General features: G+C 37.7%; 1 protein-coding gene across 10 annotated transcripts in view; it reads right to left on the bottom strand.

Moving 5' to 3' along the window:
- Nucleotides 1-19,552, bottom strand: part of LOC139960711 (sodium/calcium exchanger 2-like) — a 55,403-nt gene that overhangs the window by 23,016 nt on the left and 12,835 nt on the right. For 9 of the 10 annotated variants that reach the window (XM_071959297.1, XM_071959303.1, XM_071959302.1 and 6 more), the window contains exon 2: nt 444-1,202. In XM_071959297.1, the coding sequence (XP_071815398.1) occupies nt 444-1,128 (685 nt within the window). In that variant the 5' untranslated portion in view covers nt 1,129-1,202. Of the gene's footprint in view, nt 1-443; nt 1,203-4,629; nt 4,916-19,552 lie in introns of those variants that run through there. The other variant, XM_071959298.1, reaches the window with a different exon arrangement.

A 19,552-nucleotide genomic window follows, 5' to 3' on the forward strand; every position in this document is an offset into this window, starting at 1 on the left:
ATGAACCTATGCAAGTGTCCATAATAAGTAAAGAAGGAAGGGGGTAATCTGACAACGTAACTGATCATGGAATAATCAACATATATAGCTAGTTTTGACAAACTGAATGACAATGACTAACCAGGCTGAATGACTAGTCCTAAACCCTTACTGAAGATAGTACATCCCCAAGAGGCTGTACGGAATTTATAAGCTCACAACATTACATCTCTCAAACCTTTCAGGGAGAGTAGGGGAAGGGATTGTAATATGCTCACTAGAGGCTTATCTAAGTGTTGTAGGTATTAATTTTATACTCCACTTTGCACACCTTCAACACTATGAATGTTAACAGGATGAAAGCCAGTATTAATTCATAATCGGATACTCTTAATGTTTCGCATTGATTATAGCACCCTTTTTGGCAACAGAGAAACCTATTGTCACATTGTCAGTACACTCACCCACATCGGCTTCCACATCCATGTCAGAGCCTTTTACACCACAGAAATCTTTGTCGATGATGTAAGCGACCACAACCAAGAGCGGAAAACACATGAATGTGAAGACGGCCTCCCATACATCCACTATATTGGGTGAGATAACCTGGAGGACTAGGAACAACCAGACGTATGCAAACATGGAGAAGCTGGCAGTGACCGCAAATACTTTGATCAGTTTCACCCGACGTACTTCAGATTCTGGGATGGATGCCACGCAAACTGCCGAGATGACAAGCAGGTTAAATGCGGCCGACCCCACGATGGTACTTGGGCCGAGTTCACCTGACTTAAATCCATTTCCCATAATTTCTATAATTGAGAGGATAATTTCAGGGGCGCTGGAACCCAAGGCCATTAGAGTCAGGTTGGCCACCGTGTCATTCCACACACGAATTTCAACTTCCTCAATTTTGCCCTGCGGCGTGGCTATTTTCAATTTCGATGTTTTGCTGGTTATAACTTCTATCGAACACATAAATATGTCAGCAATGATAGCTACGGCAAAGAAAGACCATATAAGTCCAGCGAAGTAGAGAAATGCTCGAAAACCTTCATTCCAATCGCTTTCATCTGTGAGAGGCAGGATCAGTCCCTTGCTCTCACATCTGTCTGTGCGATTGCAAAAGATGTAGTCGTCCACCTCCATCTTGGCTAAGTGAAGGCCCCGCTACAGGTGCAACTGTACAAAACCAGACACAGGGGCTGCTGGGAATTACAGATCTGTCAAATTCAAAATGAAAAAAAGGTTGAAACTTTATAACAAAGCAACTTGTTGTTCTGTAAAAAAAAATATAAAGGATAACCCTGGTAGCTTACCTGACACTACAATGGTGTTACCAAGTTGGACCATAAATTTGATTAAAAACAGTTGGTTTCAGACATTTGTCACTTGTAATCCAGTGAAATGTACAAGTTAGGGACCTGTTGCATTGACTAATATTTGATGATATTTGATCATACACACAATTCATCTTTCTATGTGAAACAGGTCATAATTTATCAAATGAACAATTACATATAAACTCTAAGTGTCCAACATTCCAACAATGCTTTCATTACTTTAAAACTAAACGATCCAGAAAAATGTGTTCACTCTAACATTTATAACTTTTCAACATTATTTACTGCAGCTACATAAATTACAAGCAGCCAACAGGTTAAATGAAACAGAAGAGAAATGTATTTATGATTTCACTTGACTACTTTTGATGCAAAGAGTTACGATATCACATGTACTGTGTATATCTTACAATGCTAAGCATGCCCTGCTAGTACTAGCAAATCCAGAGATATGCTCCTCTGCAAGACCAAAGGCTTGGTTTCTTGTCTCTCATGCTAGGTCTTGCAATAATTTCAAACTATGCTCAGCAGTGTTACACTTACAGGAATGTATCAATTATAATAATTGAATTTTATGTGTTGTTAAGGACTTGAAGTTTACACAAAGTGGTAGAGTTACTGCTCAATTCTCAAGTTAACAAAATTGTTAATAATCCTTCATATTATTGTATTTATTTCAGCGTGTACAAGTAAGAGGATGGAACATAATAGGGAGCTGGATTTACTGTGAAACATTGATTGAGTAAAATTAAGATAACATGTACTGTATTAAACATTGTGAACTTGTTAGACATTGGGTGCTTTTACATCTCGACATCAGGATCTGATCCTGACATCAAGATCACGGCTATAGTGTAGATGCAGTTCAGATCCAGATCTGATTCTCCTATTTTGATGCTGGCAGAGATCAGGATCTGATCTGGACATCGAGATCAATTTGCAATGTAAACACTCCTGCAACAACAGGGACCCGAGATATCCTGTGACCTTATTACGTCACACGCATTCTCTCGTGAAAAAACACACCGTGTCAACAAAACTATTGGAGTATACGTACTATGCGATCCGCGGCTGCGCATAACACATTTCCAATCCAATTTTTAACCAACATCTAACTAGTGAAAAATGGGGGGGGGGGGGGGGGGATCAGAGTACCACTCAAGTGTAAATGTGTCCAGATCAATGCATAAGTTTACCCCTTGGAGAGATGATCCTTAACCAGGGGATCTGATCCTAATCTAGTGTTAAAGCACCCATTGTGTATATACTTGTTAAACAGGAAAGGAAAACAGATCTAATATAGCTCTGAAAAGAACGTGCGCAGTGGTGTATGAATCAGTTCCCTGGATGTATTGTTTGTGGTCATATGATAGGTAATTGGTACAGTGCATGATATGGATGGTAGCACGTAAAGCAATGTACTAGTATTCTATGATAGTATGTGGGCGAGTGTAACAAAATATAGCTAAAACAGCTTTAGTGTGCACAGGTGTCTGCAAGACTAGCATAATATACAAACTGTGATACTATTGGCAACTAGGGCCTTGTTCACACTTAAGAAAGCGCCTGTACTTCATGTCTGCAAGGGTGACTTATTCCCTAAGTGTGAATGCTCACGTACTTGTACTTCAAGTCTGTGTGCAGTCTTAAGAATAATCCTCCTTCAGGTGTCTTAAATCCCTCTTGCGTTCTTAGAACGGTGGCAGACTTAATGGTGACCCAAATTTTCCTGTTAAGCAATATATTTCCGCTCTATCCAGTCGCTATTGGGCAGGTATTTTAGAACGTGCAGTACATATATGTGTTTGTTTGTACCAAACGACGCTATACTGTACATGAACCATTTCATTTTACTTTGAACTCATTCGACCAATACCGCTGAAAAACCACCGTAAAGGTTGTGAGAACAAAACAAATTATAATGATGGTCTTACTCAAGCAAAAACACTTCATTATCAGAAGTGACAAATGTATAGCATCATTACTACCCTGAAAATGTCATTCTGACATCTCTAATAGAGAAAATGCAATCAGAAATATTTGCAACATTCTACAATGAGGAAAACCTCTTTCTTTTCTAAACTTATAATATTTTTTATGGCCATTTACAGATTACTGCAAGTACATTGCATATATTAATCTTGTGGCATTAACTGCAACAAAATGCAACACACTGTTTACATGTATGTTTGCAGTTTGACAGTAGTGTCAAACACAAACATACTAGTGTTTTGCACCAGATGGGTAGTAAATTCAGAATCAGTTAACCGAATATTAGAATCATTGGGTACCGGTTGCTCAAGTGCCAGAAAAGTGCTTGGCAAGGGCCCTGGTGAATAAAACGTTGTCCTTGTTTGGTAACGAACACTCCAAATATGAGGGAGTTGCCAATGTGGTATTGTAACGCCATGATAGAGGTTCAACATTAGGATAGTATTCATTCGACTAGTGACCAAATTTACGAAAGAGTTGCCATTTTTGCTGATCAAAGTAAACACACGGGTACTCAAATACAACTTTTGTTTATTTTTTGGCGGGGTACAAAAAAGACAACCAGTGGGGCTACTGATATAAGCAAAGTGAAAGGGTACTCAAATGTTTTGGTTTAATATAGATATATGAAACCTGGACATTCCTACATTAAATTGTTCTTATTCACCGTAATAAGTCTGTTTTATATAAGTTTGCGATCGTTGTGATTTGTTGTGAGATGACAGTAGGTAAATTATGCATGAGGAGTGCAGTAAACCACAAGTGAATCACATGTCTTGTACAGATTTTCAGCCTTCGATCACTTTAGCATTGGACCAGCTTAGTGCTTGTGATAGTTCAAACTGCTGTATTGGTTTGAAATGTGTCAAACATATTTGCTAAAATGGTTGGGTTTGGAACATTACCACTACTTCTCATTTCTAATGATGTCTTCACAGGAACATGAATACAAGCCTGCTTCTTCATCACAAGATTTTCTTCCCCTCAACTATCCTTTTTGTAGTTCCCACTGATAATGCAGTCTGTGCAACTCTCATAATGGTGACAATATGAAAATCACCTTCAGTCAACTTAATTCAAACAAGAAATATGTCAAAAAATGTAAAAAAACAAATCTTGGAACTATGCAGTAATTTCAGAAGTGGGTTACAGCCATGCCAGGCGGGCATCGGGGTACTTGGTGCAAACATCCACATAAAGTTAACCAAATCTTGATCAACGCTTATTGACTTTAGACAAACCCATAACATGTATGCTAATCATATGATACTCATTTCTTAATATCCAAGAGATGATAATGCAGGTAACAACTTACCTCTATGTATAATATCAGAACCACAACACACAAAGTATATTAGGTAGCAACAGTACTACTGTACGTCATATCCATAGTATGGTCAAATATAGAGTCTGTACATAGTAGGAGCCTGGAGTATTAATGAGGTCAAATACATAGCAAAACTGAGGAACATGTCTGTACAGATCAGGGTTATTATCAAACATCCAGTGTGTCTTCTCTCCATGACAACATTGAAATCCATAGAAATATTGTTATATATTCATGCCCACACCAATAACTCCAGGATGGCCCAACATTCTAACATTATGTTTTAACTGGTTCAAATCTTTCAACTGTACACACACAGTGTGCAGGTATATTGTAGATAGAGTACTCCCATTGAGGTGAAGGGCAACTAATCTTGAAAGGAATTTCTGACAGGTCACTAACAATAGTTCTCTTGGGAATTGGTCAATGTCCAAGGAAGCTCTGGTATGCATGAATGGCACTGAATAAGATAAAGGTTACTACAGGACTTAACTATCTATTGTATAGGCTCAGAGATTCAATGAACAGGGGCTTATCTCTTCAAACAGGATTAAGTTATTATTGTAGACTTGCCTATTACTTAAAGTTGACTTTTTGTGTTGGGGCATAAATAAAAAAAATATGGGGCAGCATGCAACCACAGATGTTAGCTGGGAAGCTTCTTTCAAACATGGTCACTGCATATATATCATATATATTATTCTACTCAATTATATACCATATATATTGCTAACACCAATTTGAAAACACACACTTGTGCCCTTACAATTTGTCACATGTACCCTGTGTTGAGTGCAAACCACAAAAACACACTCACAGTTGTGTTTGAACTACTAATTTACTCTGAATGCTGAATGGCTTATCTAGTTTTGACTGGCTTATCTTCTCTACATCTACATATAGTTAATTATGCACAAGTGCAGACACATCCAATCCTCAACACACTCTCCTCATACCAATTTTGTGTTGCTTGCTATTGTAGTGTTTAGACTGTGTGGGTGTTTTTTCAGGCCTTAATTGTTTACAAATTGAAGATTGTCACTTGCACTCTGCTGTGTACTCTGCAAAGCTACGCCCAAATGACTGAACTATCGATTAAAGATTTGTTAAAGCCCTAACTACTCTGGTTTAAATTATTAACTTTAGTGGTGTAATAATTAATAGCGATGACTGACGTCATTTAATCGGTGTCTGTCACTACTCACACCTAGCTCAGTCGGCTTCCAATAATTGGTGTCTGCGAGGATGAAATAAACCGCAATCTATCCTACTTGAGGATCAATAATTCCCTTTCATTGTGTGCGACGTGTATTGCAAATATCCCGTACGTTATCTCATACTGCACACAACCACTGCAGCAAAGATTTTCTCTATGGCCAAACAAAACAGAGAGGCAGACATCCAACATGTTAATCTTTCGGAGGGGAAAAAATGTGACATAAAACAAACTCCCTTGTCATGAGATGGATATAATTTGGAAAAGTAGCCATTTTATAGCGATCTTGGGTCGCAGCAAGACCTATGCATGTATAACAAGAAGTGTGCATTTATCTACATTGTGACAATAAACTGCACTCCTGAAATATTGTATTTCCACTTCTTCTCATTACTGTAATAAAAAGGATGGCGAACTATGAGAATCTAAATACATCTTCAAGTACTTCCTGTAACGTACACACTAAGATAAACTTGCTGGTATTTACATTATCTAAACAATTTCTAACAACAAGAACATAAACTGCCTTATTGAGACTGATAAAATCTTTCTTAATTTGACATTCATCTAATAAGATTACATTTAGTTTCATCTGAATTTTTAAGTTATGCAGTCAAGACCCCACATGGCATTAATTCCAAATGTGCATTGTGTAGATATGTTAACTGGATCCATAGATATGCAAGGGAGGATTGAGATTTGAGAGATAATTGAATAAATTAAGACCACATTTTAGTCTTGATAAATCTGGGAGTTGTTTAGTTTTCAAATTCTGCATAGCAGGTTTGAAGGTTCTGAAATGTCCCATATAAAATACTGGTTACTGTGCACAAAAACCTGCTATCCATCTTAGGTCTTGTATAGCAATCTGTATAATGTCGTGCATACCATTTTTCGATGCGAAATCCCATAAATTATTCTAGCAGTAAATGTCATAGTCTATTGACAAGTGGAAAATATTGGGAGCTAGTAATGATTCTATAGCTATTGAAGTTTTGGAGGTATTCAGCTTAACATATATGCTAATTCTCAGGGGATTGTAACCCTTTACGGCTGAATGGATGATGCTGTCTGTTCCTCAGTGGTAACCTATATAGGGTCATATTAAACCATTGTTTTATTAATTCTAATTACTAAACCACAGCACAGCCTTCAGTTGAAGTTCACTTCAGTCACAGATTTTTAATGCATTGTAAACATGCCATTGGGAGGGTAAAAATGTCTTTATGTTTTCCCATTGAATTTTGTGGTGAACTGACCTAATATAGTCTCAGTAGTCCAGCCACTTCAACTGATGAGCCTCTGATGTTTGAAGCGACAATTCTCAAACTGGAAGTGGTATAGCATTACAACCTGTATTATTATTAACAACAGTCTTTTTCAATTATGGTATACAACATACCAAAATTAATATTGTGCCTATAAAATCCTTTAAAACTGTGACCATCTCACAATTAAGGCAAGCTCCACAAACGGAAATCAACTCGTAAATAGATTATTTTTCATGAAATAAACGCTGTCGAAATTTCCATTATGAGCATCATTAATTCTTTTGTCTCTAGGAGTACATGGAATCAACCGATATTAGCTTTGCAAGAAAAACGAAAATCAGAAATAATGGAATGACGGTTTAACATGCAAACTATGGTTGCTTTGCCGGTCTAGATAACTATAGTAATTCACCAAACTTATAGTAATTCACCTGGTGTAAGATCAAACGGTGGTGAGAGCAATGTCTACTGCACATAGGAAATTTAAGGGGACAACTTAGGGAGAGGGCAATGTCTACTGAAGTTAAGTGCATATTGAAGACCTGCAGTAATGTGCGGGCGCAGTGCTAAAATGTTACCATCTGTTGTAGGCTAGGTAGATTAAGTGTAAAATGTTACCATCTGTTGTAGGCTAGGTAGATTAAGTGCATAAGAAGAATGGAGACAGGTAAGAGAGGAGTGAAGTAACTTGAGTCAGCAGCTTTCTGTATCTCAGCTTTCTGTAGTAGGTGTTATGTGGGGGGGGGGGGGGGGGAGCAGTGCTAAAATGTTACCATCTGTTGTAGTCTAGGTTGATTAAGTGCATAAGAAGCATGGAGACAGGTCATTATCGTCGTTCGTAAATTGACTGAACAAAAGGAAAGAATCTCATTTCAGAATGCATACGCTAATCTATAAGATTAATCCTAAACTTTACTCTGATGTGTAAATACAATGCAATCTAGCCGTGCTTGTGAGTTACTGTTACCATCATTAGAAAGTATTTAACTGGAGCACTAGTCCATGCTGTTACTTACCAGCACACAGCTCTGTACTCTACCGGTTGTCCGTTATGTAATTTACCAAGCCCTTCAGAGGACTAACGATGGCAATAATGTAATTTACCAAGCCCTTCAGAGGACAAGGAGGAGTGGCAATAATGACTGTATAGAGGCACTAGTATAGTAGAATGAACACCCACCCACATATTACTGTACATACTGTGAAGAGAATCAAGGGCCTACAGTGATTAATAACTGCATGGGTTTCCCTGGTGATCCATAAATATTTGACAACCTGAGTGGGAGTGAAAGACACAGCAGCAGTTCCTCCCAACAGGGTGTACAAAATTAATAAGCATCTATAAATTAAATATGGATGGTGTTAGTAATCTCTCCATGAATAGCTGCAGCTTAGCTAGATAAAAGTAACACAAGTGTGTGTCTTCTCTTTTCACAGTGTATTACAGTCTACACATCACTTCACAGTAGATTCTTAGCTGTATACTCATGCAGTCTACATTGCACTGCTGCCCTCAGTAAACTGTTTGTTTCATTTGCAAAATAAATATTGAGTCTTACAGGCCTTTAACTTCTCCCTGTCCTAAGGGTATTACTAACAAAAGAATGCACTTTATAAAGTATATATACAAGTACTTAAACTGGAACATCAGCTGTAATTCTTTCCTTTTCATCTGTCATGGCCCTATATCAAACCTCCATCTTGCAGGAACATTACCATATGGTAAATAATAGAATGAAATCCAACCCACAATTACCAGGTTGATTGTCTGTAGAGTTTTCTTCTGCTTCAACCCCCCCCCCCCCTCCGCCCCCTGCCGAGGTTATTATTTCTCTTGGTGAAACCTATACCTAAGGTCAATATTCTGTCATATTTTTTTAAGTGCACAAAAGAATTTTTTTTTTTTTTTTTTTTTTTTGGGGGGGGGGGAGACAATTTAGATGCATGGTGAAGGTGTGAATATTACTTGGACTGCATACTAAACTATCCAACAATAATTAAGAATGTTTCTCAATTAAACCAACCCATGAAATTTAACCCAACCACTTCCGTATAGTATTATAACCACTGCGTAACTGAGTATTATTAAGGAAACTGATCATCTGAACAAACAAGCAAGAATGTGTGGGTGTATAGGACCATGCACCCTACCAGACAATTAATCTCCTTTAATTAACAAAGCATTTGCCTATATACATGTACTGTAAGTGGGCAGATTGGCACACCTTCATGCACACAATGTACAAGGGCAGAAAGAATGCAGAACTATTGTAAACTGGCGCCAAAGAGCCCAACCTGCTCATTTAAGTGAACTTAGTGTAGGCTACATGGTAATCATGGTATACAAAACTAATTGAGCTATAGAATCAGTGTTTCATTATATATAGATGTAATGTAGTGTAGACTTGCAGCTTATTTTGCAGCCCTGGACATATTACAGGGAAAGGATGGGTGGTGGAAAAGAGGTGGCTCCATGACGTCAGATAAGTGCTACAGTGGATCAAACAAAGTACCAGTGATGAGAATCCAAGACGTCAATGTACTACGCCAGCAAATTTAAAATAGTTCTTTCAATAATGCAACCCATAATCCATCATCCTTGTATAGCAATTATCTAGCAATGAATATAAGCTACACATGCTCTATAGTATTTAGCGCCTTTGTAACTTGGAACTTGCGAGTGACATTGGGTTAGTCTGTTGAGATCAGGACAAAATTTGGACAGAAATAGAGGTCTACAAGTTGTAAGCAAATTAAATGTGCAAAACTGAGACATTCCAAACAGGGCAAAGACAAGAAAATCAACAGAAATTAGCCTGGATTCCATTCCATACTACCTACCAAATTCTCCTTTAATTACTTACATTTTTCCTTATTTATTGATTCCCCCCCCCCCCTTCTCTTTGCAGTTTTTGCACTATCGCATTCCCTCTCCGCTAATAATAATTCGCCCCAGCCAAAATATTTGTCTTCTCTCAAGGATGTTACAGCAGCTTAATTGGCTCAGCACCAACGATATTAAATGAGAGAATCCATACAATATGAACTATATGAACCGGCAAGCCTGTGAGTAAAGGCCGGGATCTTGTTTGCATTAGAGCTTGTCCTAGATGGGCGTACGATTACAGTACTGTACTATATACAGAGAATGGAGATTACATGTATATATACATCAAGAACAGCTGTTAGAATCCTGTGAACTGTCCTGGGAGAGGCCACACATGGAGGGGTTGGAGATAGATACACTGTACATTGGAAAAATATTAGACTTAAGTAAACATTCACCCAATATGAAGGATAGATGATAAATTTTAACTTGAAATTCTTCAATGGTTACATCAAGGGGTACATCAACCATTATCAATTGCATACAAAGTCATGAAAACTTACACCAAAAGAGCATATTGTAAACTGTGGAGATCTAGACAGACAGGCAGAGAGATAGACTGACAGAATGATGGCACTCAATTGTACGAACTTACCAGGTTTGTTGGTACATGCTTAAACATTGTAATAGAAAAGAGAACTAAGAGGTCAGACATATCTGAACCACCCCTCCCCACCTACCCCCACTTCGAGACCAACCGTCTCTTTCTTCCCTTCTCCAAAACAGCCTTGTTCATTCAATTAAATATCAAAACTGTTAAACTGCTATTAGTCTGTGTTCTTCTTGTGAGAGTATATTCGTTTCTGCAGCTGGTTATTTCATATTTCCCAAGGAAGGTATAACATGTATGGTTACCAAATGAAGACCCCTCATACACCATGGTACACACCATACCATCCCTCCCCCCCCCCCCCCACCAATACCCAAAGCTTGCTTGTACAACACTATCACTATGGCACAAGTCTACAATGTAACAAATGATATTACAACAAATTCTTAAATTTAAATTAGTTGTTTTCCCTGTGATATTGCTATGGGGATCTCATAGAGTAATAGTAATTAATTATGCATGATTTGAATATACAGCTACGTAGTAACAACCAGCACTAACAGAACACCTCAGGGAAATAAACACCATAGTGCTGACATTTCCTTGACTTACTCACTTGACATACAGTAACTATTTGATAGAAGTATCAATGCAAATTCATTTCTCACGAGAGAGAACACAGTTTTATAAAGTCTATGGTTAAATAGCCAGTGCCCAATGGATTATGTTTAAGAATAAAAAATTCTAAGAGGGATTTTTACCCTCTTCTTGTGCATAGCATTTCAACATTTAGCAAAAGCATTGTTTGGTATACTGTACATAACCAAACAATAAGAGGTTACAAACGATTAACTGTACAGTTTTGTATTGCAGACTGGACAACCACCTTCCTAGTATCAGATATGACCTGCATTCAACATGTGACTATTCAACCATAACACAGTAAAGACTACATGCAAGGAAGCCACTTGACTGCATTGTGATACCAAATAGTGTACAAATAATTGATGTAATGTAAACTCAGTACATACATGTACTGAACTCAGTCTACATTCCAACCCACTGACCTGAAGATATCTGTGCTTGATGTCTGTAATTTGACCATTGTCAATATAAGAAATGATGAATTCCATGGATTAATGACATAAAATTAAAACTTCCATCTTGCAGACCGGGCACAGTGTGATAAAGAATTAATGAAACCCTGGTTGTCTAAGAGGACATTTAAATTTAACAAACAGGCAAGTATACAATTTATGTGGAAGAAAACTCCCTTCTTTATTACTCCCATTTAAAATGCACACAACTAAATAACAAAAGCCTAATGTTTAGAATTCTGATTACAAAGTAACATCAATGCATATGGCAGAATTTCTACTGAACAATGGACTTTACAGAGCCTTCCTGTCTGTTTGAATGTTTATCATTGTTGCTAGATTCTGAGTATAGTTCATCTCATCATCTCTATGCTTGAATAATAAGGACCTTCCAGACACTGTGTGAAAATCAATCATTACATATTAGTCTTGTGGAACACATTAATGAGACATAGTAAGGTATATACATCAACATAAATAGCAAGTATGAATGACCTTCCAGACACTGGGTGAATATCAATCATTACATATTAGTCTTGTGGAACACATTAATGAGACATAGTAAGTTATTTACATCAACAGCGATGCTGCAGAGCTATTCACACAGGATAGATCGAGATGAAACTATTGATGTCAACGCACTTCCGTGAAAGTTTCACTCTTGAATTGCAGGATTGCGCACTCACTAATATTAAATGCATTGAAACATTGTCTTAGTTATCACTGCATCTATAAAACCTACTGCCTATTAAACAGCAAGGAGGCAATGCAGCATATGTGACATACCATCAATAGTAAAGTACAGTTAAATGCACTTTTCCATCCACCGCACCCTGTGCATATTCCATGTTAATTTATGACTACAGTACGTTGCAAGTGTGCTTGTTCACACTATAACACACTGCAGTAGCTCGAGATTTGCCGTTATAATCTGGAATTTTTATAATCAGCTGCCAGAGTTTTATTATAAGTACGCTACCAGCATACGCTATGAAAGACAGAATTTCACAGACTTTATACTGGTCTGCACAACCAAAGTTTGACAGGACATAACTACACAAACTATCAGAGAATACATGTAACACATTCTTCAAGTGACAGAACTCACACTATGTACTGTGTACAGTAAATCTCTGTCCTCTGTTCGTACTGCATTTTTTTTTTTTTTTCGGCAGTAATTTAAAATACTGTATCATTCTTCCTCACTCAAGTGATTTATGTATATATATATATAATATATATTATATATATGTGTTCCATTACATCATTATTTAAGTGAAAGACACGCCTTAGCATTCACTCAACACGTTATACTTTTATCAAATCAGATTTTGTTTTGTTGTTTTTGTCAAAAATTCTTTTGTGGAACTCTAGTTAAGTTAATAACAGTATGCACAGCGATTCAAGTGTCTTTCATATTCTACAATCAATTTATATTGGAGGTAGAACATACTTGAAGTACTACCAACACCTACAGTAGCCAGCTTGTACCATATTCAGTACCTTTGTTGTGTGCGATTCAAACTCTGTAGACATTTTTCGAAATGCTCTTTCGCTTCCAAGATATTCACATCTGAAGTTTTGATAACTCGTGGCAAATTATGACGTGGAGTGTTGTGTCATCAACATTTCTTATTATAGGCCTTAAATACATTAACTCCTAATTACAAGTCCACATATATCATTGTAATCATCATGTGATGTTCCTCTATTCAAAGAAGACCAAATATATCCAAAATATGCCTTAGGCCACAAACCTGTCTTCAGTGTCCTTGAAATGAAGGTTGTAAATCAAAGGAAAACATAACAGAAAAGTAGGCAATCTACTCCCTTTAACATCATCAATGTGCATAATTAGCTGAAACTAGAATTAAGAAAAGACTTGTATAATGGTGAATCTTTGATGGATTTTGATGGGAGTTGCAGCTATTTTCATGATTTCTTATGCCTATTCGATTGATTAGGACAATGTTGTTCATAGGATTCCGTAGACTATTCAGATGTTGGTAAACATGTACTGAATATTTAGTTCAGCTTCTCCAATCATGTCATCTAGATAAAACAGATTTAATCAATAAATCTAAATGACGTATACATTAGTTACTTTAAATATTACAGCTTTTGAACCAATTAGAGTAACTATCTACTGTAATATTACCATGCAGTATTATATCAAGCTAGCTACACAACAATATCAGATAAACAATCAAAGACCAAGAGTCCATCCATGCATGCCGTAGGCATCCAAAGACTGAAACAAACCTAAATATGTTTATTCAGTCTTGAGCACTTGCATTTTCAGAGTGCTTGAGAGTTAATAGATAACAAGGTAAGCTTACATCTTGTAACACCGCCTGGCCGTAGCTGGCTATGATCAAAACTATCCAGCATCAGAATGAACTATGAATCACCAAATACCAGACTGCACAGTAAATGCTTACTATGTTGATGAAGTACATAAGTAATGACAAGTAACTAACAGAAATCAACTGTAGTAAAATACTGATAAGTGAAAATTGCCTAATTTACCTAAGTTGTAAAACTACTGTACTGTATAGCAAACTAAATATTTAATAGGTATTCATGCATTTTTTAAATGAAGCAATATACTAGTTGACTGATCAATGCAACTATTTGCACTCAGCCCCCCTGCACTCCTCCCCTCCACTCCTCCCCTCCCTCCACTCCTCCCCTCCCACCACTTCTTCCTCTCCCCCTCCACTCCTTCCTCTTCTCCCTCCACCACTTCCACTTCTCCGTCCACCCCTTCCTCTTCTCCCTCCACCCCTTCCTCCTCTCCCACCACCCCTTCCTCTTCTCTCTTCACTCCTTACTCTCCATCTCCCACTCCTCCACCTCCACTCCTTCCCCTCCCCTCCACTCCTTCCTCTCCATCTCCCTCGACTCCTTCCTCTCCATCTCCCTCGACTCCTTCCTCTCCATCTCCCACTCCTCCCACCCTCCACTCCTTCCTCTCCTCCCACCTTCATCCCATCAGCAATGCATACCCTGTATGCTTCTCCTGCAATGCATGTAACATTTATTTACTGTACTGTACACAACATGTACAGAATATTAGCCTACAGTAGGTTTGACAAACCATCCTAAAATACAAGCCGCCCAAAGAGCTAGCAACCAATACCAGCACATGCTGTGTAATGTATCACCTCAGCACTCCTCTTACATTAAACTTTGCATATAAACAAGGTCTATTTATCCTAGCATTGACTTTAAATTAACATGTTTAACGCCTGAAACCCTCCATTACACAAAGGTTATGGATACAGTGTTAAATATGACAGGCTAAAACAATTGCATATAATTATAAAAGAGTGAGCGCTAGCTCAATGGCTTAATGTGTACACAGATCTGTAGGTGTTTAAGGTTAATGGACTGTTACGTTCAATGGTGTTTGCTATGTACCTAAGAGAATGTAAACTCATTAATCAGATACAAAAAGCTTAAAGGGATATAAACCAGACACAAAAGTTGGATGTTAAAGGAATACATCATACCTAACTATGGAGTATTATTTAAATTGGTTAACAATTGGTTTTACCAAATCTGTAACATGACAAAAGGTTACGTACCAAATCTTAACTTGATCATGTTGAATCATGGTAACATGTAGGTCAATGCTACTGTGTATGCACTCACCACATGCTCTACTGCAGACATTATGTGGATTGCTGAGGTGGACAACAATTACCCACCATTAACCGCCTAATCAACTTCACAAGGCTTCCCTTTGATGAAGTCCAGTTATGAAGAGCTCGCGATCAAATTTTGCACTGGAGATATAATCATGGATGGGTTTGCTTTCTCTTATCATATTTACATTCCAGTAAATCCCCATTCTCCTTGTGATGTGGGAGGTTATATATTTACCAACCTGTTTCATATTGTTCATGTGAAAAGCATTCAATTTACAAATGCCAGAACACTAAAATGTTTCTACTAGTGTTGCTACGATAATCGTTTTCAATATCGGTATCGGCCGATATTTGCAATATCGGCAGCATATCGGTATCGGTAAAATTTTGCCTAATTGCCGATAACAGAAAACCGATATTGAACTTTTCTTTTTAACAGCAGAGCTACTTCTTTATACTTGCAATGATCTGTTAATCTGCCCAAGACGATCCATTTCTTTAGCGTCAGTTAAACTCAGATTGATTTTCGATTAATATCCATGGAAACCTGACCCTCCGTAACCTCTAAAAACATGTCTACGGCGCGCGAATATAACCAATGACCTTCATGAACCTTGGCCTACACACAGCATCAGTGCAGCATTATACACTGTACTAACCATTCATTTCTCAAAGGCCTCCGTGAAAACCTTGAACATGATGTATAACTGCACAGTTCAGCAGTGTTGGAAAACCTTGTTCAATTTCCCGCGAACACAAAATACTGACAACTTTTTTTATTTAAATTGTCACGAAACTGATAAATTTTAAAATGACGAGTTAGAGTACCTATATAATGTTATAAAATGAAAAGAGATTTAATCTGTCTTTCAATCTGTGCAACTTACAAAACTTCCGATATTATGAAACAAACAACGTTCAGCAAAGCCTTGTTTCTAGACTGCCTAACAATGAATAGCGTGCACTATGCGTACATTTTTACAACTGCAGTGTTTAACCCTATACCCAACTACCACGGTACATGTGCTGCAAATTTTCCCAGGTACCTTCCCAAACAACTGTGAGCTCATCCCCTGTGTAACACCTGTTTGTTAACATTTTTGGCACGTTGCCAGGGAACTTTTTAGTTATGTGAGATCCGTAACCGCCGAGGTGGTTAGGCTATTTGCCATACACTTAACTATGGTAGGATATTATTTTTTCCGTATTTTGGGAAATTCTAGAAAATACTTTCTTTTCCCCCGCTTAACAACAGATGTGGTCTTACGGTATATTCATAAATGGATGCACTAGAGCCTTGTTTACATGACATTAGTTGCATTTAGTACGATATGCCAGTTTTGCGTGAATTTTTCGAGAGTAAAATTGCTTGATCTTTCGTAATATTTGAAAGGTGTACCACCTTACTTTCCGTACACAATTGGTCATTTCTCTACTGATTTTCAGTTTTTTTATTCTCTATACGGTCAAGTGAATAAGTTGTACATTGAGTATAAACTCAATAAATTATAACTTTTACATTGTGATCGACAGTTCGTAACCTAATTAAGATGCAATTTTGCAAGCATATGTTAACACTGTAAGCAACTTGTAAGTCTTTACGATGTTAAGGCTCACATTTACTGCGTCCAGTTTATTTTGTCTGTTAAAATATATCGGTATCGTATCGGTATCGGACCGATATTGGGATGATAATATCGGATATCGGCCAAAACCGATATTGGTGATATCGGCGCAACACTAGTTTCTACCATCATTTCGTTCTATTCTGCATTTCAAATGTTATGACACCCTACTGTATAACAGTAACTATCTATTGTATGTCTATAGTTCCTTGTAATTGCTATCAATTTTACACACTGTTCCATCTATAATCATACAAGAGTAGAACAGCATCTATATTCTCATCTTGTTGTCTGCTCGGCTTCAGATGACCTTTCACCTTTAACAGGTATTACTGTACAATCATATGTAATGACTATTAAACTGTACCCACCAGTAAAACAAATGGATAATAAGGGTGGAAATTACAGGTAACAAGTTATTCTTGATCAAGAGACACTTTTGCTTTACATTTCATAAATTTTTCACTTTGCGTTTCATCAAAACAGGGTGTTAAGTGCAACTTTCATCTCATGAATAATTCATTGAATTCAAGTTTATTTTTTACCTTTGTACGCAACAGTTGCCGTTATGATGTGATATGAATATTTTTGCATAAGCTGTGCATTGTTGCATGAATGCGGAAGATTTACTCACAAACGAACAATTAACAAACACACAGGCAGATTCATTTTAAGAGCTTTTACATTCTATGCACAGATTATGACCTTCCAGACACATGCAGAAAGCAGACCCTATGCTGCTGCTGTGTATATATTTGAACAGATTGATTTTTAAGTAACCAATTGGCTTTATTGTGTACTCATGGACTAACACAAATTAATTTCTAATTATTCCATTCCAACATCAATATAAAGAACTTGAACAAAGGTTGAATGAATGAGCAGACAAGTGAATTATCAATCAAAAGACTGAAATAATTGACTAAATCATACTTTTAGCTTTGAGCCATAGTTAACATTTGACAGCTGTACCAACAATTCATTACATTATCAAGTGTGACAAAACAACTGATAAATATTCAAAGTTTTATTTTCTGTTCATTCACACAGAACTGACAAAAGAGAGGCTGCCAATATGGAGATCTCCCAAAATGCTCATACCAGGGCTCCAAATCACTTTAAAAGATAAAGAATGATAATACACTTAAGAACACCACCATGGAAAAATGTGCTGTTGCAATAAAATAACCTTCACAAGGTACAGTAGTTCAAAGTAATAACCACCTCTGAAGACCTTTTGAAATACACTGGTGACCTCATAACTTTACTAAAGATGTGTTTCCATGAAGATTTTCAGATACCATTGAGAAATATATCATAGAACTATACAATGCACAAGACTTAGCCACTGTACAACAGTATTACCAACGGATACCCAGTATTACCCACGGTCCTGTTACTCCCGTAGTATTACCCACGGTCCCCCAGTATAACCCACGGTCCCCAGTAATACCCACGGTCCCGTAGTATTACCCACGGTCCCGTAGTGATACCCACTTACCCCAGTGTTACCCACTTACCCCAGTGTTACCCACTTACCCCCAGTATTACCCAGTCACCAAGTATTACCCACGGTTCTCCAGTATTACCAACAGTCCCCCAGTATTACTCAGTCCCCCAGTATTACTCACGGTCACCCAGTATTACGCACGGTCACCCAGTATTACCAACCGTCACCCAGTATTACCCACGGTCACCCAGTATTACTCACGGTCACCAAGTATTACCCACGGTACTGCAGGATTACTCACGGTCACCAAGTATTACCAACTGTCCCCAGTATTACCCAGGGTCACCCAGTTTTACCAAAAAAAAACCTTGTTACATGATGTCAGTTTCCTTGAATACATTAATCCGAGTTCTTATAGTTTGTACAACTGTTCAGCCATATTAGCAGAGTTCAATCTGGTCACACCCAAAAGCCTTCAGAGGGTTTACTTAAGTTCATCTATGGCTGGGGTTCCCTAACTGGGGTGCATGAACTCCCAGGGGGTGGGGAACATAGGGGAGGTGAACATAGGGGAGGTGAGGGAGGGTACAGGGGTGGAAGATAGGGGAGGAGAGGGGCAAAAGAATATGGGGAGGTGAGGGAGGGAGGAGGTAGGGAACATAGCATAGGTGAGGGAGGATAGGGGCAGAGGAAGGTAGTGGAAGAGATAGGGAAGTACCTTTCTCCAACTAAAGTAAAAATGTAGAAAATTGGGCAAAGTCCACTTAAATTGGTGATGTATTCATAGATCTTTGATTAGAATTGTTTTTTGTTACAAGAGTGTTGCTTTGGTCATTCATATTCTTGAATACTCTGGTGAACAGACTAGTAGCAAACATGTATTAATACCTATAGTCTGTAATTGATGATTGATACTGACAAAAGAAAGAAATGCATTACTGATGTACAGTAAGTGCTGATTTACTGTACATAGACTATACTAACTGTGATATATACAATCATGCAACTGTCACCAATATACGACTAAACCTTTTACTACCAGCATTTAGTTGTAATCAAATTCCCATTGCAGTAGAAAGATTGCTGGCCAAACAGTGTAAAGTATACAACTGCAGTGGTGTAAGAAACACTAACAGAACAAAAGGCTGTCCAATTGATTGAG

The sequence above is a fragment of the Apostichopus japonicus genome, chromosome 19, assembly GCF_037975245.1.
Source record: "Apostichopus japonicus isolate 1M-3 chromosome 19, ASM3797524v1, whole genome shotgun sequence".
Classification (NCBI taxonomy): domain Eukaryota; kingdom Metazoa; phylum Echinodermata; class Holothuroidea; order Aspidochirotida; family Stichopodidae; genus Apostichopus; species Apostichopus japonicus.